This window comes from Corythoichthys intestinalis, chromosome 19 (assembly GCF_030265065.1).
Source record: "Corythoichthys intestinalis isolate RoL2023-P3 chromosome 19, ASM3026506v1, whole genome shotgun sequence".
In the NCBI taxonomy this organism is placed as follows: Eukaryota; Metazoa; Chordata; class Actinopteri; order Syngnathiformes; family Syngnathidae; genus Corythoichthys; species Corythoichthys intestinalis.
Window position 1 is genome coordinate 27,833,815 of NC_080413.1, and position 21,952 is coordinate 27,855,766.

General features: G+C 42.4%; 4 protein-coding genes across 5 annotated transcripts; 2 read left to right on the forward strand and 2 right to left on the reverse strand.

The window, feature by feature from the left end:
• Window positions 1-85: 85 nt before the first annotated feature.
• LOC130907276 (heat shock 70 kDa protein 1-like) lies at window positions 86-3,769 on the forward strand. The gene is made up of 2 exons (XM_057822162.1): window positions 86-236; window positions 1,658-3,769. Exon 2 carries the CDS (start codon window positions 1,687-1,689, stop codon window positions 3,616-3,618), a length of 1,932 nt encoding a protein of 643 aa, XP_057678145.1. The 5' UTR covers window positions 86-236; window positions 1,658-1,686; the 3' UTR covers window positions 3,619-3,769.
• On the forward strand, window positions 108-21,271 carry LOC130907277 (heat shock 70 kDa protein 1-like). Of its 2 annotated transcripts, none has more exons than XM_057822163.1 (2): window positions 108-236; window positions 19,146-21,269. In XM_057822163.1, exon 2 carries the CDS (start codon window positions 19,175-19,177, stop codon window positions 21,104-21,106), a length of 1,932 nt encoding a protein of 643 aa, XP_057678146.1. In that variant the 5' UTR covers window positions 108-236; window positions 19,146-19,174; the 3' UTR covers window positions 21,107-21,269. The 2 variants fall into 2 exon arrangements, with proteins under 2 accessions (XP_057678146.1, XP_057678147.1); XM_057822164.1 differs by lacking the exon at window positions 108-236 and adding an exon at window positions 17,552-17,690 and having other exon boundaries at window positions 19,146-21,271.
• LOC130907282 (uncharacterized) lies at window positions 5,431-10,281 on the reverse strand. Its single transcript, XM_057822169.1, has one exon. The coding sequence runs from the start codon at window positions 10,089-10,091 to the stop codon at window positions 9,204-9,206; it is 888 nt and encodes a 295-aa protein (XP_057678152.1). The 5' UTR covers window positions 10,092-10,281; the 3' UTR covers window positions 5,431-9,203.
• LOC130907280 (heat shock 70 kDa protein 1-like) lies at window positions 13,304-16,055 on the reverse strand. The gene is made up of 2 exons (XM_057822166.1): window positions 15,958-16,055; window positions 13,304-15,532 (listed from the first exon to the last, which is right to left on the reverse strand). The coding sequence occupies exon 2, from the start codon at window positions 15,501-15,503 to the stop codon at window positions 13,575-13,577; it is 1,929 nt and encodes a 642-aa protein (XP_057678149.1). The 5' UTR covers window positions 15,504-15,532; window positions 15,958-16,055; the 3' UTR covers window positions 13,304-13,574.
• Window positions 21,272-21,952: the final 681 nt, after the last annotated feature.

The following is a 21,952-nucleotide window of genomic DNA, read 5'->3' on the forward strand; positions in this document are numbered from 1 at the left end:
TTATTTTGAACTCACCAAACCGGAAGTTGTTTCTATCGGGTTCGTCATCTGATAAAGAAACGTCTGGAAGTGTCCAGAATGTCAGCTCTGACTGTATAAAAGCAGCTCCGGGACAGTTGGGGACACAAGAACGAGATCGGATCTGTATAAAATCATCCCCAGGACAGCTGCGGACACAAGAACGAGATCGACAAGAGATCCGTAATATCCAGCGACTTCACAAAGGACTTCTAACAGTAAGTAGACACTTTCTTTCACTATTCTATTTATATTAAGAACTTTAGTTATAGCCTGCTATCTTTTTCAATGTATTTACTGCTTCATTGTGGGGAAACTTGGAAAGGCAAAGAATCCCACACATAATATTGAATAGCATTTTATGTTAGTGGGCTGTTCAACATGATTTTTTAAAGCATGTACTGCTGTCATGTTTATTCTGTTGTAATGTTTTAATGTTTATCATGATGTAATGCTGTGCTTTCTGGAGGCTTCCCATGTAGGACTGTAAATTGTTCATAGATGTATGTACTAGGGCTGTCAAACAAATAAAATGTTTAATCGAGTTAAGCACAGCTTAGAAATTAATTAATCGTAATTAATCGCAACTCAAACCATCTCCAAAATATGCCATATTTTTCTGTAAATTATTGTTGGAATGGAAAGAAAAGACGCAAGACGGACATAAACATTCAACATACTGTACATAAGTACTGTATTTGTTTATGAAAACAATAAATTCACAAGATAGCATTAACATTATTAACATTCTTTCTGTTAAAGGGATCCACAGATAGAAAGACTTGTAGTTCTTAAAAGATAAATTTGAGTACAAGTTACAGTAATTTTATATTAAAACCCCGCTTAATGTTTTCGTTTTAATAACATTTGTAAAATTTTCAAACTACCTAAGGAAGTGATTGAAATACACCACAAGGTGTCAATGGCGAGTTTTAAATTGATTAGAGATCTAGCCAAGGCAAAGTCTGATTAAGTTTTATGTGTATTTTGCATAGCTATTTTGATTGGGAATGCCAGTTCTCTTTGCATTGAGCATTTTTCTTTTTGTGAACATTATTTTTTTGAGAGATAGGAATATTATTTTTGTGGTGCTGTCACTAAATGATACTGTAGCGACTTAACGGTTCCGCCCAAATAAATGATGGGAAGTTGGGCAACCATGACTGTCAGTGGTGGCTGCAAGTGGTATACAGTACGATCTGCGTTGTGTTCAATTAAGCGTGTTAAGAAATAGATCGTCTCCTGTCATTCTTCTCCGTGTCGTTTGCCACAATACTTGTATGTGTTGTGAATGAGTTGCCAAAGCTTAACCCAATAAAATGCGCGGTCCAATGAACGCCTGTGTCCAATTGCATTTCTCTGCCTTTTCGCTCTTAATGTGCTAAAACGGCGTCATTGTAAACTGTTTGAGGCAACTCATGAACGGGTCATTACGTGCATGCGTTAATTGCGTCAAATATTTTAACGTGATTAATTTAAAAAATTAATTACCGCCCATTAATGCGATAAATTAGTATGTACCCATCTCTGACTTAAATGAGGCTCCAGCTCACCTTTAACCTTCTTGAGGATCGGGTACATAGAAAATGAGTAGGTAATTGATGATTAATGTGTTGCAATAATGTGTTTCCCCTCACAGACGAGCGTATCAACAGTCAAGCAAACAAAATGGTCTCAGCAAAAGGCATCGCCATTGGCATCGACCTTGGCACCACATACTCCTGCGTGGGTGTTTTTCAGCATGGCAAAGTGGAGATCATCGCCAATGACCAGGGCAACAGGACCACGCCCAGCTACGTGGCATTCACCGACACCGAAAGGCTCATTGGCGACGCCGCCAAGAACCAGGTGGCGTTGAACCCCAGTAACACAGTGTTTGATGCCAAGCGTCTCATCGGAAGGAGGTTCGATGATCCGGTGGTACAATCGGACAGGAAGCACTGGCCCTTCAAGGTAGTCGCTGATGAAGGGAAGCCTAAAATCCAAGTGCATTACAAAGGGGAGGAGAAGGCCTTTAATCCAGAGGAGATCTCCTCCATGGTGTTGGTTAAAATGAAGGAGACGGCCGAAGCTTACCTTGGTCAGCAGGTGTCCAGCGCCGTGGTCACAGTCCCCGCCTACTTCAACGATTCCCAGCGTCAGGCCACCAAAGACGCTGGTGTCATTGCCGGACTGAACATTCTGAGGATCATCAATGAGCCCACGGCGGCTGCCATCGCCTATGGTCTGGACAAACACCACTCGGGAGAACGCAATGTTCTCATCTTTGACCTGGGCGGCGGTACGTTCGACGTGTCCATCCTGACCATCGAAGGTGGCATTTTTGAGGTCAAAGCCACCGCTGGAGACACTCATCTCGGGGGAGAGGACTTTGACAACCGCATGGTGGAGCACTTTGTGGCCGAATTCAAGAGGAAGCACAAGAAGGACATTGGCCAAAACAAAAGGGCTCTGAGGAGACTGCGCACTGCCTGCGAGAGGGCCAAGAGAACACTGTCCTCCAGCTCCCAGGCCAACATCGAGATCGACTCTCTCTTTGAGGGCATCGACTTCTACACCTCCATCACCAGAGCTCGCTTTGACGAGCTTTGCTCTGACCTGTTCAGGGGAACTCTAGAGCCGGTAGAGAAAGCCCTGAAAGACGCCAAAATGGACAAGGGCCAGATCCATGACATAGTCCTTGTTGGTGGTTCCACACGGATCCCCAGAATCCAGAAGCTCCTGCAGGATTTCTTCAATGGCAGGGAGCTGAACAAGAGCATCAACCCCGACGAGGCGGTGGCTTACGGCGCTGCTGTCCAGGCTGCCATCCTGACGGGGGACACTTCGGGCAATGTCCAGGACCTGCTTCTGCTGGATGTGGCGCCTCTGTCGCTGGGCATTGAGACTGCCGGAGGAGTTATGACGCCACTCATCAAACGCAACACTACTATCCCCACCAAGCAGACGCAGATCTTCAGTACTTACTCTGACAACCAGCCCGGTGTTCTCATCCAGGTCTTAGAAGGCGAGAGAGCCATGACCAAGGACAACAACCTGCTGGGAAGATTCGAGTTGAGCGGAATCCCACCAGCTCCACGAGACGTGCCGCAAATTGAGGTCACCTTCGACGTAGACGCCAACGGCATCCTCAACGTGTCGGCGGTGGACAAAAGTACCGGCAAGGAAAACAAAATCACTATCACCAATGACAAAGGCCGTCTGAGCAAAGAGGAAATAGAGAAGATGGTGGATGACGCCCAAAAGTACAAAGCTGAGGACGACCTGCAGCGGGACAAGATCGCCGCCAAGAACGCTCTGGAGTCATTCGTCTTCAGCGTGAAGAGCAGCGTGCAGGATGAGAAGGTGGCTGCCAAGTTGTCCGAGGAGGACAAGAAGACGCTGATGGACAAGTGTGAGCAGACACTCAACTGGCTGGAGAGCAACCAGCTGGCAGACAAAGACGAGTTCCAAGATAAACAAAAGGAGCTGGAACGTGTGTGTCAGCCAATTATTAGCAAATTGTACCAGGGGGCGGGACCCGCGGGAAGCTGCAGTAGTCAGGCCCGGGCTGGTGCTCAGGCCAGTCCCCAGGGGCCCATCGTTGAAGAAGTGGACTGATGACTTGTATATTGTCTCAAAGCCCAAGACCCATTTAAAATTAATACTGTATATACTGTACAATATGAGAATATCATTTCTTAAATGTTTAAAGTCATCGTGTTGTAATTTTGTCATCTTTATAATAAATTGTTTCATCAATTCTGTTAAATTCTGACGTGTGTCTGTTCAACAACAGTAATCTTGTGGCAATGTTTCACTTGCTGTTGCTCCAGTTTGACTTGCAGCATTTTTTCAACTAGAGAGGTGTTAGAGTTGTCATTGACACGATTCATGACACCATTTATTTTTTACATCAATTTGGCTTTTGTCCAAATAAACCAGCAATAATGAAAATCAAATTTTATTAAAGTTAAGTTTAAACAATCATGTCATTTAGTCCAAAGTTACCGCAGTTCTCTCATTAACACCCTAACTGCAAATTGGATTGAACAGGACAAATTGGAAGGGCAGAACCGAGGACATATAATAGTTAAAGAGTGACGCGGTGGAAGTCTGGCATCGTGTCTATGTGACGTCACCGCCCTGCGACGTCAACAACAATGGCAAACTACTAGTTGAAACAATATAACAAATTTTATTAAACCGTAAACATTGAGAGTGGTTTTAATATTAAATTATTATAACTCGTACTAACATTTATCTTTTAAGGGCTACATGTCTTTCTATCCGTGGTACCCTTGAATAAAGACAAGCATTTTTATTTTATTTTTTTAACGGATTGGGCATCTACTTTTTTTTCGTTTAAAAATAATTCTGTGGGACAGTAACATGTTTAAAACTTATCATTATACATTTGAAGTGCTTAAAAACAATTTCTTAAAATATATACAGTATATGGTGGAAAACACTCAGGTGACTTGAAGTTCCACTCTGAGAGCCCCAATTTGGCCAAATTTCAAAACTGTCCGATATGCACATGTGAGCAGCATTGGAAAGCTTAAAATCTCAATTTTCTGGGGGAAGAAAAATTTTGAACAGTAGGCCATTTTATTTTATTTTTTTTAAACAGCGAAACCCTAACTGGAGGTGAGAACATGAGAGAGCAGAATTAAAGACACCAAACTGAACGTAACATACTTATACTGTAGGTCATTCTACAAGTAAAACTACTGTTTTACTTGTTTTACGTTCAGTACGGATGTTACGTTATACGACAGAAAAAAAAAAGTTTTTATGTTTTTGTTGGATGGGCCATGTTTTAAAACCTCGTAGATAACTACATCACCAAAACACGGAAATCAAGCAAATCAGTGCAGCGCAGTGACTCCGCCCAAGGGATACAATTTTTGACGGGGGTAACTAAATTAGCACGACACTGGCAGGCGTACCATATTCAATGGATGACGATCTTGGCGAAAAGTCTAGCTGTCCTTAGCAGCCTAATTTAGAATTCCCCTCAACAATGATGGGAAACAAAAAAACTTTCAACATTTTATTATAAATATTCTTGTAAGTTAATTTTATTGCTGACACTGCGTTTAGGAGTCATCAACATGTTGTGTCCCCGCCCCGTTCCAAAAGTCAAACTCCGCCCTATGCATTAATGCCTCCTAAATGTGCTTTATTTGTTCCCTTTACACTCAGGGCAAGGGTGTAGGTTCTGGAGAGCAATCCAAGAATTGAAGAGTCTCAAGAGAGTACTTTTGGTCCCAGTCTTGGGGTAGTCTAGTATGCCTTAGATGTACTGTAGATTGGTCCTTAGATATCTCAGATTATTATTTTTTCCCCAAATCACTTTTATATTACAATACTTTAGTTGGAGTCTAGGAGTGCTCCAGTGCCCCCCAGAAGTGGACCCATTCAATTCAATTCAATTCAATTCAATTTTATTTGTATAGCCCACAATCACAACAGAGGTCTCAAAGGGCTTTACAGAGGCAATATGATACACAATTAGAAATGAAGCAACAAAGATGAATAGATACAGTTCAAGTCCTGGGTATCCCCTATCCTAAGACCCTCCATGCCGGCAAGGAAAAACTCCAAAAACTCCAGAGTCAATTGGGAGAAAAATGAGAAACCTTGGGGAGTACCACAGTCAGGAGAGATCCACTCCCAGGACGGATAGACAGGAACCCCAGAACGGCTAATGGGAATTAGCAAGCGAAATTGTAGTCCGTAAAAATACAGTGGAGTAAAGGAGCAAGAAGAGGTCCCTCTGGTCAGATGAGACGGGGGTAGCAGCGAGGACGTCAATCCAGCCAGGGGTCCGGATAGTCAGGAGGCTGCAGCTGAAAAATAGCCCCTCCCCAGAGGGGAGGGGGGAAAGGGGACACCGGGTGACTAGTGATGAAGAGACTAGACAACTAGATATTAACAATGGAAAATAGAAATAAAGTAAGACAAATAGTAGGTAGAGTAAGAAAAGGAGATAGAACTCAGCGGCTGTACTGCCCCCAGCATTATAGCTTCTAGTGCAGCTTAAACTAAACTGTGAGTCTACTCCGACTTCAACTAGCCTAACCATAAGCTTTGTCGAATAGGAACGTTTTTAATCTAATCTTAAATGTGCAAACTGTCTCGGCTTCTTTAATACTAGCTGGAAGCTGATTCCATAAAACAGGGGCTTGGTGGCTAAAGGCTCTAGCTCCGACAGTACTTTTATAAACCGTGGGAACTACCAGTAGACCTGCATTCTGAGATCGGAGTGTTCTGTTGGGGCGGTATGGGACGAGAGCATCGGTGAGATAAGATGGCCCCAACCCATTAATGGTCTTAAATGTAAGAAGGAGTATTTTAAATTTAATTCTAAACTCGACTGGGAGCCAGTGAAGTGCCTGGAGCACAGGGGTGATGTGCTCTCTTCTATTGGTTCCTGTTAAAAGTCTTGCTGCTGCGTTTTGGACTAGCTGAAGACCTTTTAGAGAGTTTTTAGGACAAGCTGCAAGTAGGGAGTTACAGTAATCCAATCTCGATGTAACGAACGCGTGAATTAATTTTTCTGCATCACTTTTAGATAAAATATTTCTAATTTTGGCAATGTTGCGCAGGTGAAAGAAAGCCGTTCTACAGGTTTGTTTAATGTGTGCTTTAAACGATAAGTCAGGGTCAAATAAAACTCCTAGGTTTTTAACTGTGGCGCTGGAGGCTACACTTACATTGTCCAGAGTGACTATCTGGGCAGATAAAGAGTTTCTAACACTTTTCGGGCCTATTATAAGGACTTCTGTCTTTTCAGGGTTAAGTAGAAGATAGTTAGTGCTCATCCAGGTATTTATATCTCGGACGCAGGCGCTTAGTTTTTCTACTTGCCTGACCTGCTCAGGTTTAATTGATAAATACAGTTGTGTGTCGTCAGCGTAACAGTGAAAGTTAATGCTATGTTTTCTGATGATATTACCTAGAGGAAGCATATACAGCGTAAACAAGATGGGCCCGAGGACAGATCCTTGCGGCACACCATAACTAACTCTAGAGTACGATGATGATTGCTGGTTTACATTGACGAACTGGTACCTATTAGATAAATATGATTTAAACCAGCATAGGGCTGCTCCTCTAATGCCTATGTCACATTCTAATCTCTGCAATAAGATATTATGGTCGACTGTGTCAAAGGCTGCGCTCAGGTCCAGCAGAACCAGGATCGAGACTAATCCAACGTCAGCGGCAAGTAACAAGTCATTAGTTACTTTAACTAATGCGGTTTCAGTGCTATGATGAGCTCGAAAGCCAGACTGGAACTGTTCAAATAAACTATTGTCCTGTAGGTGCTGACAGAGCTGTTTAATTACCACTCTTTCAAGGACTTTGGAGAGAAATGGTAAGTTAGAAATAGGTCTATAATTGGCCAAAATATCAGGATCAAGAGTAGATTTTTTCAAGAGCGGTTTAATAACTGCATATTTAAAGGACTGCGGCACGTAGCCAGTAACTAATGAGGTATTTATTATATTTAAGATAGTGTCAATAGTTAGAGGCAGGGTCTCTTTAAAAAGTTTGGTTGGGATTGGGTCGAGGAGGCACGTTGATGGTTTGGAGGACATTATAATAGAAATTAAATCAATTTGGTCTACAGTGGTAAAGTTATTTAATATTTTAGAGGGTTTTATAGGAGATTCCGAATTCTTTGTCTGCACTTTATCAGACCTAATAACTGGAAGTGATTCATTTATTTTATTTCTAATAGTTGCGATTTTATTGTTAAAAAATTTTAGGAAGTCATCACAGCTAAGGGTGGTTGGGATATAAGGTTCTATTGAGGTGTGACTGTTTGTCAGCCTTGCTACAGTGCTGAACAGAAACCTAGGATTATTTTTGTTTTCCTCTATTAAGGATGAGTAATATCTGGTTTTAGCCGTACGCAAGGCCTGCTTATATGTCACTAAGCTGCGTTTCCAGGCAGAGAGGGTGTGCTCTGTGTTGGAACGGCGCCAAAGTCTTTCTAATTTGCGTGTCGATTGTTTAAGAGAGCGTGTTTCAGCATTATACCAGGGAGAGGCTCGTCTCGGCTTGACAAACTTTAATTTGGAGGGAGCGACGACATCGAGGGTGGTACGAAACGTAAACAGAACACGATCAACAAACTCGTCATTAACAGCAAGGCCGGGCATCATTCCTTCATAATTAGATGTCATGGAGGCAAATATAGGCTGAATTATCTGTTTATACTCTGAAACAGAGTGATCACCTAATGTCCTTTTCATCTGAGTTCTGGTCACTAGTGGCGGATTATCTTGAAGCACAAACTGAAAGGTAATTAGAAAATGATCAGACAGTACGGGGTTGTGGGGATGGACACTAAGGTCACTAATCTCTGTACCGTATGTTAAAATCAAGTCCAGGGTGTGCTTGTGACTATGAGTTGGTTTATTTACATTTTGAATGAAGCCAGTCCCATCTAGTAGGTCATTAAAGGCCTTACCAAGGGAGTCACCTTCATCGTCAACATGTATATTAAAATCCCCTACAATTATAATTCTATCCCAGCTTAGCAAAGTACTAGATAAAAAGTCAGAGAAATCTAACAAAAACTGTGAGTAGGGACCAGGGGGACGGTAAACCACTATGAAAAGAATTGGTTTTTGGTTCTTCCAGTTAGCGTCTATAATTGATAGTGCTAGACTTTCAAAGGATTTATAAATGTGATTAGCTTTACTTTTTGGGCTCATACCTAAACAAGAGTGTGATATTACTGCCACCCCCCCTCCACGGCCCGTGCTTCTAGCTGTGTGAAAATTCACGTGACTTGGGGGTGTGGATTCATTAAGTCTAACAAAGTCATCCTGCTGAAGCCAAGTTTCAGTCAGGGCCAAAATATGAATATTATAATCCCCAATTAAGTCATTAACTAACAGAGATTTGGGCGAGATTGACCTGATGTTTAATAATCCGCATCTTATATATTTATTATTACGAGCTATTTTATTTTCACTGCTATCAGGGACTATATGTATTAAATTCTTTGGTCTCGTTCCTATAGTACTCTGTTTTCCCCTGTTCACTATACGAGGCACGGACACAGTCTCTATCTTCTGTCCTGAATTTTGGATTTGTGACAGCTCGGAAAGAGGCGAGTGGTCACTACTGACAGAGTTGTGTTTTACACTACAACACTGCGCCCGGGCCCCCACTCTGAAGTGTCACTTTGGGAGACTTAGTTTGGCGGCCAAATTTCGAGTTAAGAGAGCAGCACCGTCCCAAGTCGGATGAATGCCGTCTCGGCGCATGAGCCCGGGCTTGCCCCAAAACGCGTGCCAGTTATCAACAAAGACTATATCGTTTTCTGGGCACCATCTAGACAACCAGCGGTTAAATGATGAGAATCTAGAGTACATCTCATCATTGACCAAATTAGGCAGAGGACCAGAGAAAACTACGGTGTCCGCCATCGACTTAGCAAGTTCACACACCGAGGCTACGTTTAATTTAAGCACCTCAGACTGTCTCCGCCGGGCGTCGTTACCGCCTGCGTGAATCACGATACGGCGGAACCTCTTCCTACTCTGCTTTAAGAGCCTGAGGTTTCCTTCGATGTCACCGACTCTGGCCCCTGGGTAACACCTGACAGACACCGCCGGGTGCTTCACGTCTCTAACTATGGAGCTTCCAATTACGAGAGTGTCTGGTTCAGCCGGTGTGTCGCTGAGGGGGGCAAACCTATTGCTGACGTGAAGCTGCTGGTGCACTAAGGTTGTGCGTTTACCACTGCGCTTCCCCCGTACAGTCACAAATCCGTCCTTAATTTCCCCCGGCTGCACGGGGCTCGCTGGGGGGCTACCTGCGCTAGCAATCCTACTACTGCAAGCACGACCTGCGGGCCCTGCCACTACCTGGCTATAGCTAGGACTAGCTTTCGTCTCTAGAGTGCAGAGCCGTGCTTCTAGCTCAAAAACCCTGGTCTCCAACCCTGAGACTAAGCTACACTTCCTACAGCTACTACTGTCCTCGACGAAGGAGCCAGGGTGCTCGCTATACATACAGCACACTGAGCAGAAAAGACGGGAGGAAGAAGGCAGAGGGCTAGCCATAGCTCAGATAAGCTAGGCTAGCAAGATAGAGCTAGAGAGGAGAGGAGAGTAGTTTTAATCCACGACCTGTTAAATCGTGGGATAAAACAAATTAAGGAGCACTAGGAGAGCCGAACCAGCCTAGGATCGATTCTCCGATGTGTCCGTAGGAGAAAACAAATTGAGGAGCACTAGGAGATTAGCGACTAGTAGCAGCGCTAACAAACAAACGATACACTCACCGGATTCTTGGATAGGTCCTCGTTTTTGTTTGTTTGTTTGTTTAAATTTGTTTTTAATAAATTGACTTACACTTCAAAATATTTATTTTAGGGCTGTCAAACAATTAAAAATTTCAATTGAGTTAATTACAGCTTAAAAAATAATTATTCGTAATTAATCGCAATTAAAACCATCGATAAAATATGCAGTATTTTTCTGTAAATTATTGTTGGAATGGAAAGATAAGACACAAGACGGATATATACATTCAACATACGGTACATAGGTACTGTATTTGTTTATTATAACAATAAATCAACAAGAGGGCATTAACATTATTAATATTCTGTTAAAGCGATCCATGGATTGAAAGACTTGTAGTTCTTAAAATAAATGTTAGTCCAAGTTATAGAAATTTTATATTAAAACCCCTCTTAATGTTTTCGTTTTAATAAAATTTGTAAAATTTTCAATCAAAAAATAAACTAGTAGCACGCCATTGTTGATGTCAATAATTACACAAAGCTCATGGTGCTGAAACCCATAAAGTCAGTCGCATCCAAGCGCCAGCAGAGGGCGACAAAACACCAAAAAACACAAGTAACAAGTGGACATTACACTGTGCTGTCATTTTAATCTGTTTGAGCGTTAAATAAGTCAAATATTTAAACGTGATTAATTTTAAAAATTAATTAACGCCCGTTAACGCGATAATTTTGACAGCCCTATTTTTATGTAGTTTTTGAAAACAAAGGTTTGAATTGAACTTTGTATCACCTGAACAAATACACATGAAAAGTATTGAGTCGATACAGCTTTATTTTACATTCATCATTTAGCCTATCACTTAATTAGGTTCATATTCGTGAAAAAAGCAGCCCTGACCCCCGTTAAATAATATCTTTGGTTTTATGAACGTCCCGTCCCCAGCAAAAAGTGTACATGCAGGTTATGTTGTTATATCATTCCTACCAATGTTAGACCAAACCTACACCCTTGAACTTGGGGTTGTTATGCATGTTTTACCTTGCAAATATTCAACGTGTAACCAACTTGTAAACTGGGCTTTGACTCTCATTTAACCAGGCCTACAGTGCTATTCATGTTTTTATGTTTAGCATTCTTTTCCATAAGAGCCATCTTTTAAAAATAAAGAGTATTACAAAAAGTTAAAACTGCGAATCAAATGATTGCAATGAAGTCTAAAACTGGAAGTGGGGTTAATGATAGCACATACAACATTTGACTTTCCTGTTCAATCCGGTTAGCGGTTAGGATGTCAGTGCGAGAACGACGATAACTGGACTAAATGACATGATCGTTTAAACTTAACCTTGCTAAAATTTGATTTTCCTTTTTGCTGTTTATTGGGACAAAAAGTTAAATAGATGTCAAAAACCAATAGTGTCAATGGCAACTCTAATACCAAACATACAGTGCCTTGCAAAAGTATTCGGCCCCCTTGAACCTTGCAACCTTTCGCCACATTTCAGGCTTCAAACATAAAGATATAAAATTTTAATTTTTTGTCAAGAATCAACAACAAGTGGGACACAATCGTGAAGTGGAACAAAATTTATTGGATAATTTAAACTTTTTTAACAAATAAAAAACTGAAAAGTGGAGCGTGCAATATTATTCGGCCCCCTTGCGTTAATACTTTGTAGCGCCACCTTTTACTCCAATTACAGCTGCAAGTCGCTTGGGGTATGTTTCTATCAGTTTTGCACATCGAGAGACTGACATTCTTGCGCATTCTTCCTTGCAAAACAGCTCGAGCTCAGTGAGGTTGGATGGAGAGTGTTTGTGAACAGCAGTCTTCAGCTCTTTCCACAGATTCTCGATTGGATTCAGGTCTGGACTTTGACTTGGCCATTCTAACACCTGGATACGTTTATTTTTTAACCATTCCATTGTAGATTTGGCTTTATGTTTTGGATCATTGTCCTGTTGGAAGATAAATCTCCGTCCCAGTCTCAGGTCTTGTGCAGATACCAACAGGTTTTCTTCCAGAATGTTCCTGTATTTGGCTGCATCCATCTTCCCGTCAATTTTAACCATCTTCCCTGTCCCTGCTGAAGAAAAGCAGGCCCAAACCATGATGCTGCCACCACCATGTTTGACAGTGGGGATGGTGTGTTCAGGGTGATGAGCTGTGTTGCTTTTACGCCAAACATATCGTTTTGCATTATGGCCAAAAAGTTCAATTTTGGTTTCATCTGACCAGACCACCTTCTTCCACATGTTTGGTGTGTCTCCCAGGTGGCTTGTGGCAAACTTTAAACGAGACTTTTTATGGTTATCTTTGAGAAATGGCTTTCTTCTTGCCACTCTTCCATAAAGGCCAGATTTGTGCAGTGTACGACTGATTGTTGTCCTATGGACAGACTCTCCCACCTCAGCTGTAGATCTCTGCAGTTCATCCAGAGTGATCATGGGCCTCTTGGCTGCATCTCTGATCAGTTTTCTCCTTGTTTGAGAAGAAAGTTTGGAAGGATGGCCGGGTCTTGGTAGATTTGCAGTGGACTGATGCTCCTTCCATTTCAATATGATGGCTTGCACAGTGCTCCTTGAGATGTTTAAAGCTTGGGAAATCTTTTTGTATCCAAATCCGGCTTTAAACCTCTCCACAACAGTATCTCGGACCTGCCTGGTGTGTTCTTTGGTTTTCATAATGCTCTCTGCACTTTAAACAGAACCCTGAGACTATCACAGAGCAGGTGCATTTATACGGAGACTTGATTACACACAGGTGGATTCTTTTTATCATCATCGGTCATTTAGGACAACGCTGGATCATGCAGACATCCTCACTGAACTTCTGGAGTGAGTTTGCTGCACTGAAATTAAAGGGGCCGAATAATATTGCACGCCCCACTTTTCAGTTTTTTATTTGTTAAAAAAGTTTAAATTATCCAATAAATGTTGTTCCACTTCACGATTGTGTCCCACTTGTTGTTGATTCTTGACAAAAAAATTAAATTTCATATCTTTATGTTTGAAGCCTGAAATGTGGCGAAAGGTTGCAGGATTCAAGGGGGCCGAATACTTTTGCAAGGCACTGTAGCTCTTGTTGAAAAAAATAGTCAAACATTGGCTCAAGGTTACTGTTGTTGAATGGACACACGTCAAGACTTTTACAGAATTGATGAAATCAGTTTATTGCAAATATGACAAAATTAAAACATGATGACTTTAAACATTTGAAATAGCTTATTCTCATACCATATATACAGTATTAATTTTAAATGTGTCTTAGGCTCTGAGACAATACAAATGTCTTCAGTCCACTTCTTCAATGGTGGGCCCCTGGGCACCGGCCTGAGCAGCCCGGGCCTGACTACTGCAGCTTTGCGTGGGTCCCGCCCCCTGGTACAATTTGCTGATAATTGGCTGAGAGACACGTTCCAGCTCCTTTTGCTTGTCCTGGAACTCATCTTTGTCGGCCAGCTGGTTGCTCTCCAGCCAGCTGAGTGTCTGCTCACACTTGTCCATTAGTGTTTTTTTGTCCTCCTCGGACAACTTGGCCGCCACCTTCTCATCCTGCAGGCTGCTCTTTACGGTAAAGACATATGACTCCAGCGTGTTCTTGGCGGCGATTTTGTCCCGCTGCTGGTCGTCCTCAGCTTTGTACTTTTGGGCGTCGTCCACCATCTTTTCTATTTCCTCTTTGCTCAGACGGCCTTTGTCATTGGTGATAGTGATCTTGTTTTCCTTGCCGGTGCTTTTGTCCACCGCCGACACGTTGAGGATGCCGTTGGCGTCCACGTCGAAGGTGACCTCAATTTGTGGTACGCCTCGCGGAGCTGGTGGGATTCCGCTCAGCTCGAATTTTCCCAGCAGGTTGTTGTCCTTGGTCATGGCTCTCTCGCCTTCTAAGACCTGGATGAGAACACCGGGCTGGTTGTCAGAGTATGTACTGAAGATCTGCGTCTGTTTGGTGGGGATGGTAGTGTTGCGTTTGATGAGTGGCGTCATAACTCCTCCGGCAGTCTCAATGCCAAGCGACAGAGGCGCCACATCCAGCAGAAGCAGGTCCTGGACATTGCCTGAGGTGTCCCCCGTCAGGATGGCAGCCTGGACAGCAGCGCCGTAAGCCACCGCCTCGTCGGGGTTGATGCTCTTGTTCAGCTCCCTGCCATTGAAGAAGTCCTGCAGGAGCTTCTGGATTCTGGGGATCCGTGTGGAGCCACCGACGAGGACTATATCATGGATCTGGCCCTTGTCCATCTTGGCGTCTTTCAGGGCTTTCTCTACCGGCTCTAGAGTTCCCCTGAACAGGTCAGAGCAAAGCTCCTCAAAGCGAGCTCTGGTGATGGAGGTGTAGAAGTCGATGCCCTCAAAGAGAGAGTCTATCTCGATGTTGGCCTGGGAGCTGGAGGACAGTGTTCTCTTGGCCCTCTCGCAGGCGGTGCGCAGTCTCCTCAGAGCCCTTTTGTTCTGGCCGATGTCCTTCTTATGCTTCCTTTTGAATTCGGCCACAAAGTGCTCCACCATGCGGTTGTCAAAGTCTTCTCCGCCCAGATGTGTGTCTCCAGCGGTGGCTTTAACTTCAAAAATGCCACCGTCGATGGTCAGGATGGACACGTCAAAAGTGCCGCCACCCAGGTCAAAGATGAGAACGTTGCGTTCTCCCGACTGGTGTTTGTCCAGACCATAGGCGATGGCAGCCGCCGTGGGTTCATTGATGATCCTCAGAATGTTCAGTCCGGCAATGACACCAGCGTCTTTGGTGGCCTGACGCTGGGAATCGTTAAAGTAGGCAGGGACTGTGACCACGGCGCTCGACACCTGCTGACCAAGGTAAGCTTCAGCCGTCTCCTTCATTTTCACCAGCACCATGGAGGAAATTTCTTCGGGATTGAAAGCCTTTTCCTCCCCTTTGTATTGCACCTGGATTTTGGGCTTCCCTCCATCGGCGACTACCTTGAAGGGCCAGTGCTTCCTGTCCGATTGTACCACCGGATCATCAAACCGCCTTCCAATCAGTCGCTTGGCATCAAACACTGTGTTACTGGGGTTCAACGCCACCTGGTTCTTAGCGGCGTCGCCAATGAGCCTCTCAGTGTCTGTGAATGCCACGTAGCTGGGTGTGGTCCTGTTACCCTGGTCATTGGCAATGATCTCCACTTTGCCATGCTGGAAAACACCCACGCAGGAGTATGTGGTGCCCAGGTCGATGCCAATGGCGGTGCCTTTTGCTGAGACCATTTTGTTTGCTTGACTGTGGATACGCTCGTCTGTGAGGAGAAACATTATTGCAACACATTAATCATCATTCGTCAACTCATTTTCCATGCCGCCTATGCTCAATGAGGTCAAAAGTGAGCTGGAACCTACTTTGGGTCAGAGACAGGATCCATTCAACTATTCACATTTATGTACTATTTACAGTCCTACATGGGAAGCCTCCAGAAAGCACAGCATTACAACATGATAAATATTAAAACATTACAACAGAATAAACATGACAGCAGTACATGTTAAAAAAAAAAAAACATGTTGAACAGCCCACCAACATAAAATGGTATTCAATATTTTATGTGGGATGCTTTGCCTTGCAAAGTTTTTCCACAAAGAAGAAGTAAATACATTGAAAAATATAGTAGGCTATAAGTAAAGTTCCTGATATAAAGTGGAATAAAGAAAGGAAGTGTCTACTTACTCTTAGTTCTTTGTGAAGTCGCTGGATATTCGGGATCTCTTGTCGATCTTGTTCTGATGTCTGCAGGCTGCAGCTGTCCCGGAGCTGCTTTTATACAATCAGAGCTGTCACCTTGGAGACTTCCAGACGTTTCTCTGTCAAGTGACGGAAGCGATAGAAATAACATCCGGTTTGGTGCGTTCAAAATAAAACAATGGTAGGCGAATTCAGTCTGTGGTTACGCAAGTGAAAGAGCATTTACCTTATTGTGAAGGCGTACACAGATGTTATAATAGATCATTGACGTGTTCTTTACCCAGAACACTCTGGAATCGTCGAGAGACAGCGAGAAGACTGGATCAAGGGCAGGCGCCAGGCGGGAGTTATTGCAGTATGTATTAGTTGATGAGAGAGACAATCCCTATAACAAAATTGTTAAATATACAAAAAAGAAAAAAAGAAAACTAAAAGTATGTGTGTCCATACTACGTTATATCGTAGATTCACCAGTGGAGTTAAAGAAAAAACAAACAAAAAAACAATGCACAATATTATAATCATGTCTTAAATGACATAGGTCTACTTGCTTTTCTTCCAAAACATTTTATTCAACGAATGATGAACAAACCCCAATTAAAACCTTCAAGAGTTGGTTTCTTCAGCAAAAAAGTTTATTCTACTGCACTTAACTGCAGTTTATGTTTCTCCTTTGTGTAGCTGTACTTGATGGTTTTGTTTTAGTTTGATGAATCCAGTGGTTGGTGTCAAATCAAATCAAATGTTCACCAATAAAGTTTATAAACACATTTTATACCCTAGCGCCCAAGAATTATATCATCCATATAAAATCTCTCATCTCGAATCGAGGTGTTTGTCAGAACCTCTTCCATGTTGATGTGCACTTTGCACTTATTTTTGTTCATTTATGTAAGGCTACTTATTTATTTCTTGACAATAAAAGATATATAATATGAATATATTCCATTTCACTGTGCATAATGCAAGTCATTTGTAGTTATTTTTTGGGGGTAATGTATGTTACCTATATCTTTATTATAAAAAAAAAAAGTCAATGTTTACATTATCTTCAATTTTAAAACAAATCCTATGTTCTTGAATAGTTAAAATTGAGATTTTGCTTTTAGATTTGAGAAAATGAAGAAAAATAAAAATTTGATGGAGTTTTTGATGGAATTTTTTAATTTGTTCATCAATGTTGAATAAAATATTTTGGATGAAAAGCAAGGAGACAAAACAACGCACTATGTTAAATACGGTGCGTTGTTTTTTTGTTTTTTTTTAAATTCCACTATCTTTAACACTATTATTTTTTATATATACTAGTATATATAACAATTTTCTTATTAGGATTATCTCATCCACTAATATATACTGGATTAACTCCCGCCTGCATTTGAGGCAGTCTTCTCGTTTTCTCTCGACGATTCCAGAGTGTTCTGGATGAAGTACGCGTCAATGATCAATTTTCGGATCTGTTTGCGCCTTCACAATAAAGTAAACGCTCTTTCACTTGCGTTAACACAGCCTGAATTCGACTACCATTGTGTTTTATTTTGAACTCAGCAAACCAGAAGTTGTTTCTATCGGTTTCGTCATTTGATAAAGAAACGTCTGGAAGTGTCCAGAACGACAGCTCTGAGTGTATAAAATCAGCTCCGGGACAGCTGCGGACTCATGAACAAGATCGACAAGAAATCCGTAATATCCAGCAACTTCACAAAGGACTTCTAAGAGTAAGTAGACACTTTCTTTCACTATTCTACTTTATATTAGGCACTTTACTTATAGCCTTCTAACTTTTTCAATGTATTTACTGCTTCATTGCTGGAGAACTTGGAAAGGCAAAGCATCTCGCATATAATATTGAATACCATTTTACCATTATGTTCGTGGGCTGTTCAACATGATTTTTAAAACATGTACTGCTGTCATGTTTATTCTGTTGTAATGTTTTAATATTTATCATGCTATAATGCTCTGCATTTTGAAGGCTTCCCATGTGGGACTGTAAATTGTACATAGATGTATGCACTAGGGCTGTCAAACGATTAAAATTTTTAATCTAGTTAATAACAGCTTAAAAATTAATTAATCATAATTAATCGCAACTCAAACCATCTCTAAAATATGCCATATTTTTCTGTAAATTATTGTTGGAATGGAAAGAAAAGACAAGACGGACATAAACATTCAACATACTGTACATAAGTACTGTATTTGTTTATTATAACAATAAATCCAAAAGATGGCATTAACATTATTAACATCTGTTAAAGGGATCCACAGATAGAAAAACTTGTAGTTCTTAAAAGATAAATTTGAGTACAAGTTATAGTAATTTTATATTAAAACCCCTCTTACTCTTTTCGTTTTAATAAAGTGTGTAAAATTTTCAATCAAAAAATAAACTAATAGTTTAACTACGTAATGTAGTGATTTAAATACACCACATGGTGTCGATGGCGAGTTTTAAATTGATTAGAGATCTAGCCAAGGCAAAGTCTGATTAAGTTTTATGTGTATTTTGCATAGCTATTTTGATTGGGAATGCCAGTTCTCTTTGCATTGAGCATTTTTCTTTTTGTGAACATTATTTTTTTGAGAGATAGGAACATTATTTTTGTTGTGCTGTCACTAAATGATACTGTAGCGACTTAACTGTTCCGCCCAAATAAATGATGGGAAGTTGGGCAACCATGACTGTCAGTGGTGGCTGCAAGTGGTATACAGTACGATCTGCGTTGTGTTCAATTAAGCATGTTAAGAAATAGATTGTCTCCTGTCATTCTTCTCCGCGTCGTTTGCCACAATACTTGTATTTGTTGTGAAAGAGTTGCCAAACCTTAACCCAATAAAATGCGCGGTCCAATGAACGCCTGTGTCCAATTGCATTTCTCTGCCTTTTTGCTCTCAATGTGCTTAAACGGCATCATTGTAAACTGTTTGAGGCAATGCATGAACGGGTCATTACGTGCATGCGTTAATTGCGTCAAATATTTTAACGTGATTAATTGTAAAAAATTAATTACGGCCCATTAACGCGATAAATTTGACAGCACTAGTATGTACCCCATCTCTGACCCAAAGTAGGCTCCAGCCCACCTTTGACCTTATTGAGGATCGGGTACATAGAAAATAAGTAGATAATTGATGATTAATGTGTTGCAATAATGTGTTTCCCCTCACAGACGAGCATATTGACAGTCAAGCAAACAAAATGGTCTCAGCGAAAGGCATCGCCATTGGCATCGACCTTGGCACCACATACTCCTGCGTGGGTGTTTTTCAGCATGGCAAAGTGGAGATCATCGCCAATGACCAGGGCAACAGGACCACGCCCAGCTACGTGGCATTCACCGACACCGAGAGGCTCATTGGCGACGCCGCCAAGAACCAGGTGGCATTGAACCCCACTAACACAGTGTTTGATGCCAAGCGTCTCATCGGAAGGAGGTTCGATGATCCTGTGGTACAATCAGACAGAAAGCACTGGCCCTTCAAGGTAGTCGCTGATGAAGGGAAGCCCAAAATCCAGGTGCAATACAAAGGGGAGGAGAAGGCTTTCAATCCAGAAGAAATTTCCTCCATGGTGCTGGTGAAAATGAAGGAGACGGCCGAAGCTTATCTAGGTCAGCAGGTGTCCAGCGCCGTGGTCACAGTCCCTGCCTACTTTAACGATTCCCAGCGTCAGGCCACCAAAGACGCTGGTGTCATTGCCGGACTGAACATTCTGAGGATCATCAATGAGCCCACGGCGGCTGCCATTGCCTATGGTCTGGACAAACACCAGTCAGGAGAACGCAATGTTCTCATCTTTGACCTGGGCGGCGGTACGTTCGACGTGTCCATCCTGACCATTGATGGTGGCATTTTTGAGGTCAAAGCCACCGCTGGAGACACTCATCTAGGGGGAGAGGACTTTGACAACCGCATGGTGGAGCACTTTGTGGCCGAATTCAAGAGGAAGCACAAGAAGGACATTGGCCAAAACAAAAGGGCTCTGAGGAGACTGCGCACCGCCTGCGAGAGGGCCAAGAGAACACTGTCCTCCAGCTCCCAGGCCAACATCGAGATTGACTCTCTCTTTGAGGGCATTGACTTCTACACCTCCATCACCAGAGCTCGCTTTGAGGAGCTTTGCTCTGACCTGTTCAGAGGAACTCTAGAGCCGGTAGAGAAAGCCCTGAAAGACGCCAAAATGGACAAGGGCCAGATCCATGACATAGTCCTCGTCGGTGGCTCCACACGGATCCCCAGAATCCAGAAGCTTCTGCAGGACTTCTTCAATGGCAGGGAGCTGAACAAGAGCATCAACCCTGACGAGGCGGTGGCTTACGGCGCTGCTGTCCAGGCTGCCATCCTGACGGGGGACACTTCGGGCAATGTCCAGGACCTGCTTCTGCTGGATGTGGCGCCTCTGTCGCTGGGCATTGAGACTGCCGGAGGAGTTATGACGCCACTCATCAAACGCAACACTACCATCCCCACCAAGCAGACGCAGATCTTCAGTACTTACTCTGACAACCAGCCCGGTGTTCTCATCCAGGTCTTAGAAGGCGAGAGAGCCATGACCAAGGACAACAACCTGCTGGGAAGATTCGAGTTGAGCGGAATCCCACCAGCTCCGCGAGGTGTGCCGCAAATTGAGGTCACCTTCGACGTAGACGCCAATGGCATCCTCAACGTGTCGGCGGTGGACAAAAGTACCGGCAAGGAAAACAAGATCACTATCACCAATGACAAAGGCCGTCTGAGTAAAGAGGAAATAGAGAAGATGGTGGATGACGCCCAAAAGTACAAAGCTGAAGACGACCTGCAGCGGGACAAGATTGCCGCCAAGAACACTCTGGAGTCATTCGTCTTCAGCGTGAAGAGTAGCGTGCAGGATGAGAAGGTGGCGGCCAAGTTGTCCGAGGAGGACAAGAAGACACTGATGGACAAGTGTGAGCAGACACTCAACTGGCTGGAGAGCAACCAGCTGGCAGACAAAGACGAGTTCCAAGACAAACAAAAGGAGCTGGAACGTGTGTGTCAGCCAATTATTAGCAAATTGTACCAGGGGGCGGGACCTGCGGGAAGCTGCAGTAGTCAAGCCCGAGCTGGTGCTCAGGCCAGTCCCCAGGGGCCCATCGTTGAAGAAGTGGACTAATGACATTTGTATTGTCTCAAAGCCTAAGACCCATTTAAAATGAATACTGTATATATAATGAGAATATTCTATTTTAATTGTTTAAAGTCAATGTGTTGTAATTTTGTTATGTTCATAATAAATTCTTTCATCAATTCTGTAAAAGTCTGATGTGTGTCTGTTCAACAACAGTAATCTTGTGGCAATGTTTGTCTTGCTGTTGCTCAAGTTTGACTTGCAGAATTTTTTCAACTTGAGAGGTGTTAGAGTTGCCATTGACACTATTCATGACACCGTTTTTTTTTTACATCAGTTTAGCTTTTGTCCAAATAAACCAGCAATAATGAAAATCAAATTTTATTAAAGTTAAGTTTAAACAATCATGTCATTTAGTCCAAAATTACCGTACTTCTCTCATTAACACCCTAACTGCAAATTGGATTGAACAGGACAGTCAAAAATACAGGTAGTCCCCGAGTTATGACATTCTCGATTTAGGTGATTTTGACTTAACGACGCCATAGTCTCGTCTGCATGTCTTCTTTTTTTTTTTTTTTTTTTTTTTTTTGTAAGCCATGTAAACAGCTCCTTATTGAACCTCACAGGATCTATTTTTTTTACTTTATTAGTGTTCTGTCCTCACTAAGCGTGAGGTTGCTCTGCTTGACAAACAGCACACAAGGCAATTGTGGTCCTTAAAGCTTTTTGCTTCCTTCACTTTTGACAATTTTTAAAGCTGTAACACACATATGTCCACTTATGTTCAAAATGACATGCATTTAACAATAAAACACTTGACACAAAACATTGTTTAAACGTTCATCTGTTCTGATCAATTCGAAATTTAGTAGATTAAACTAGCCTAAT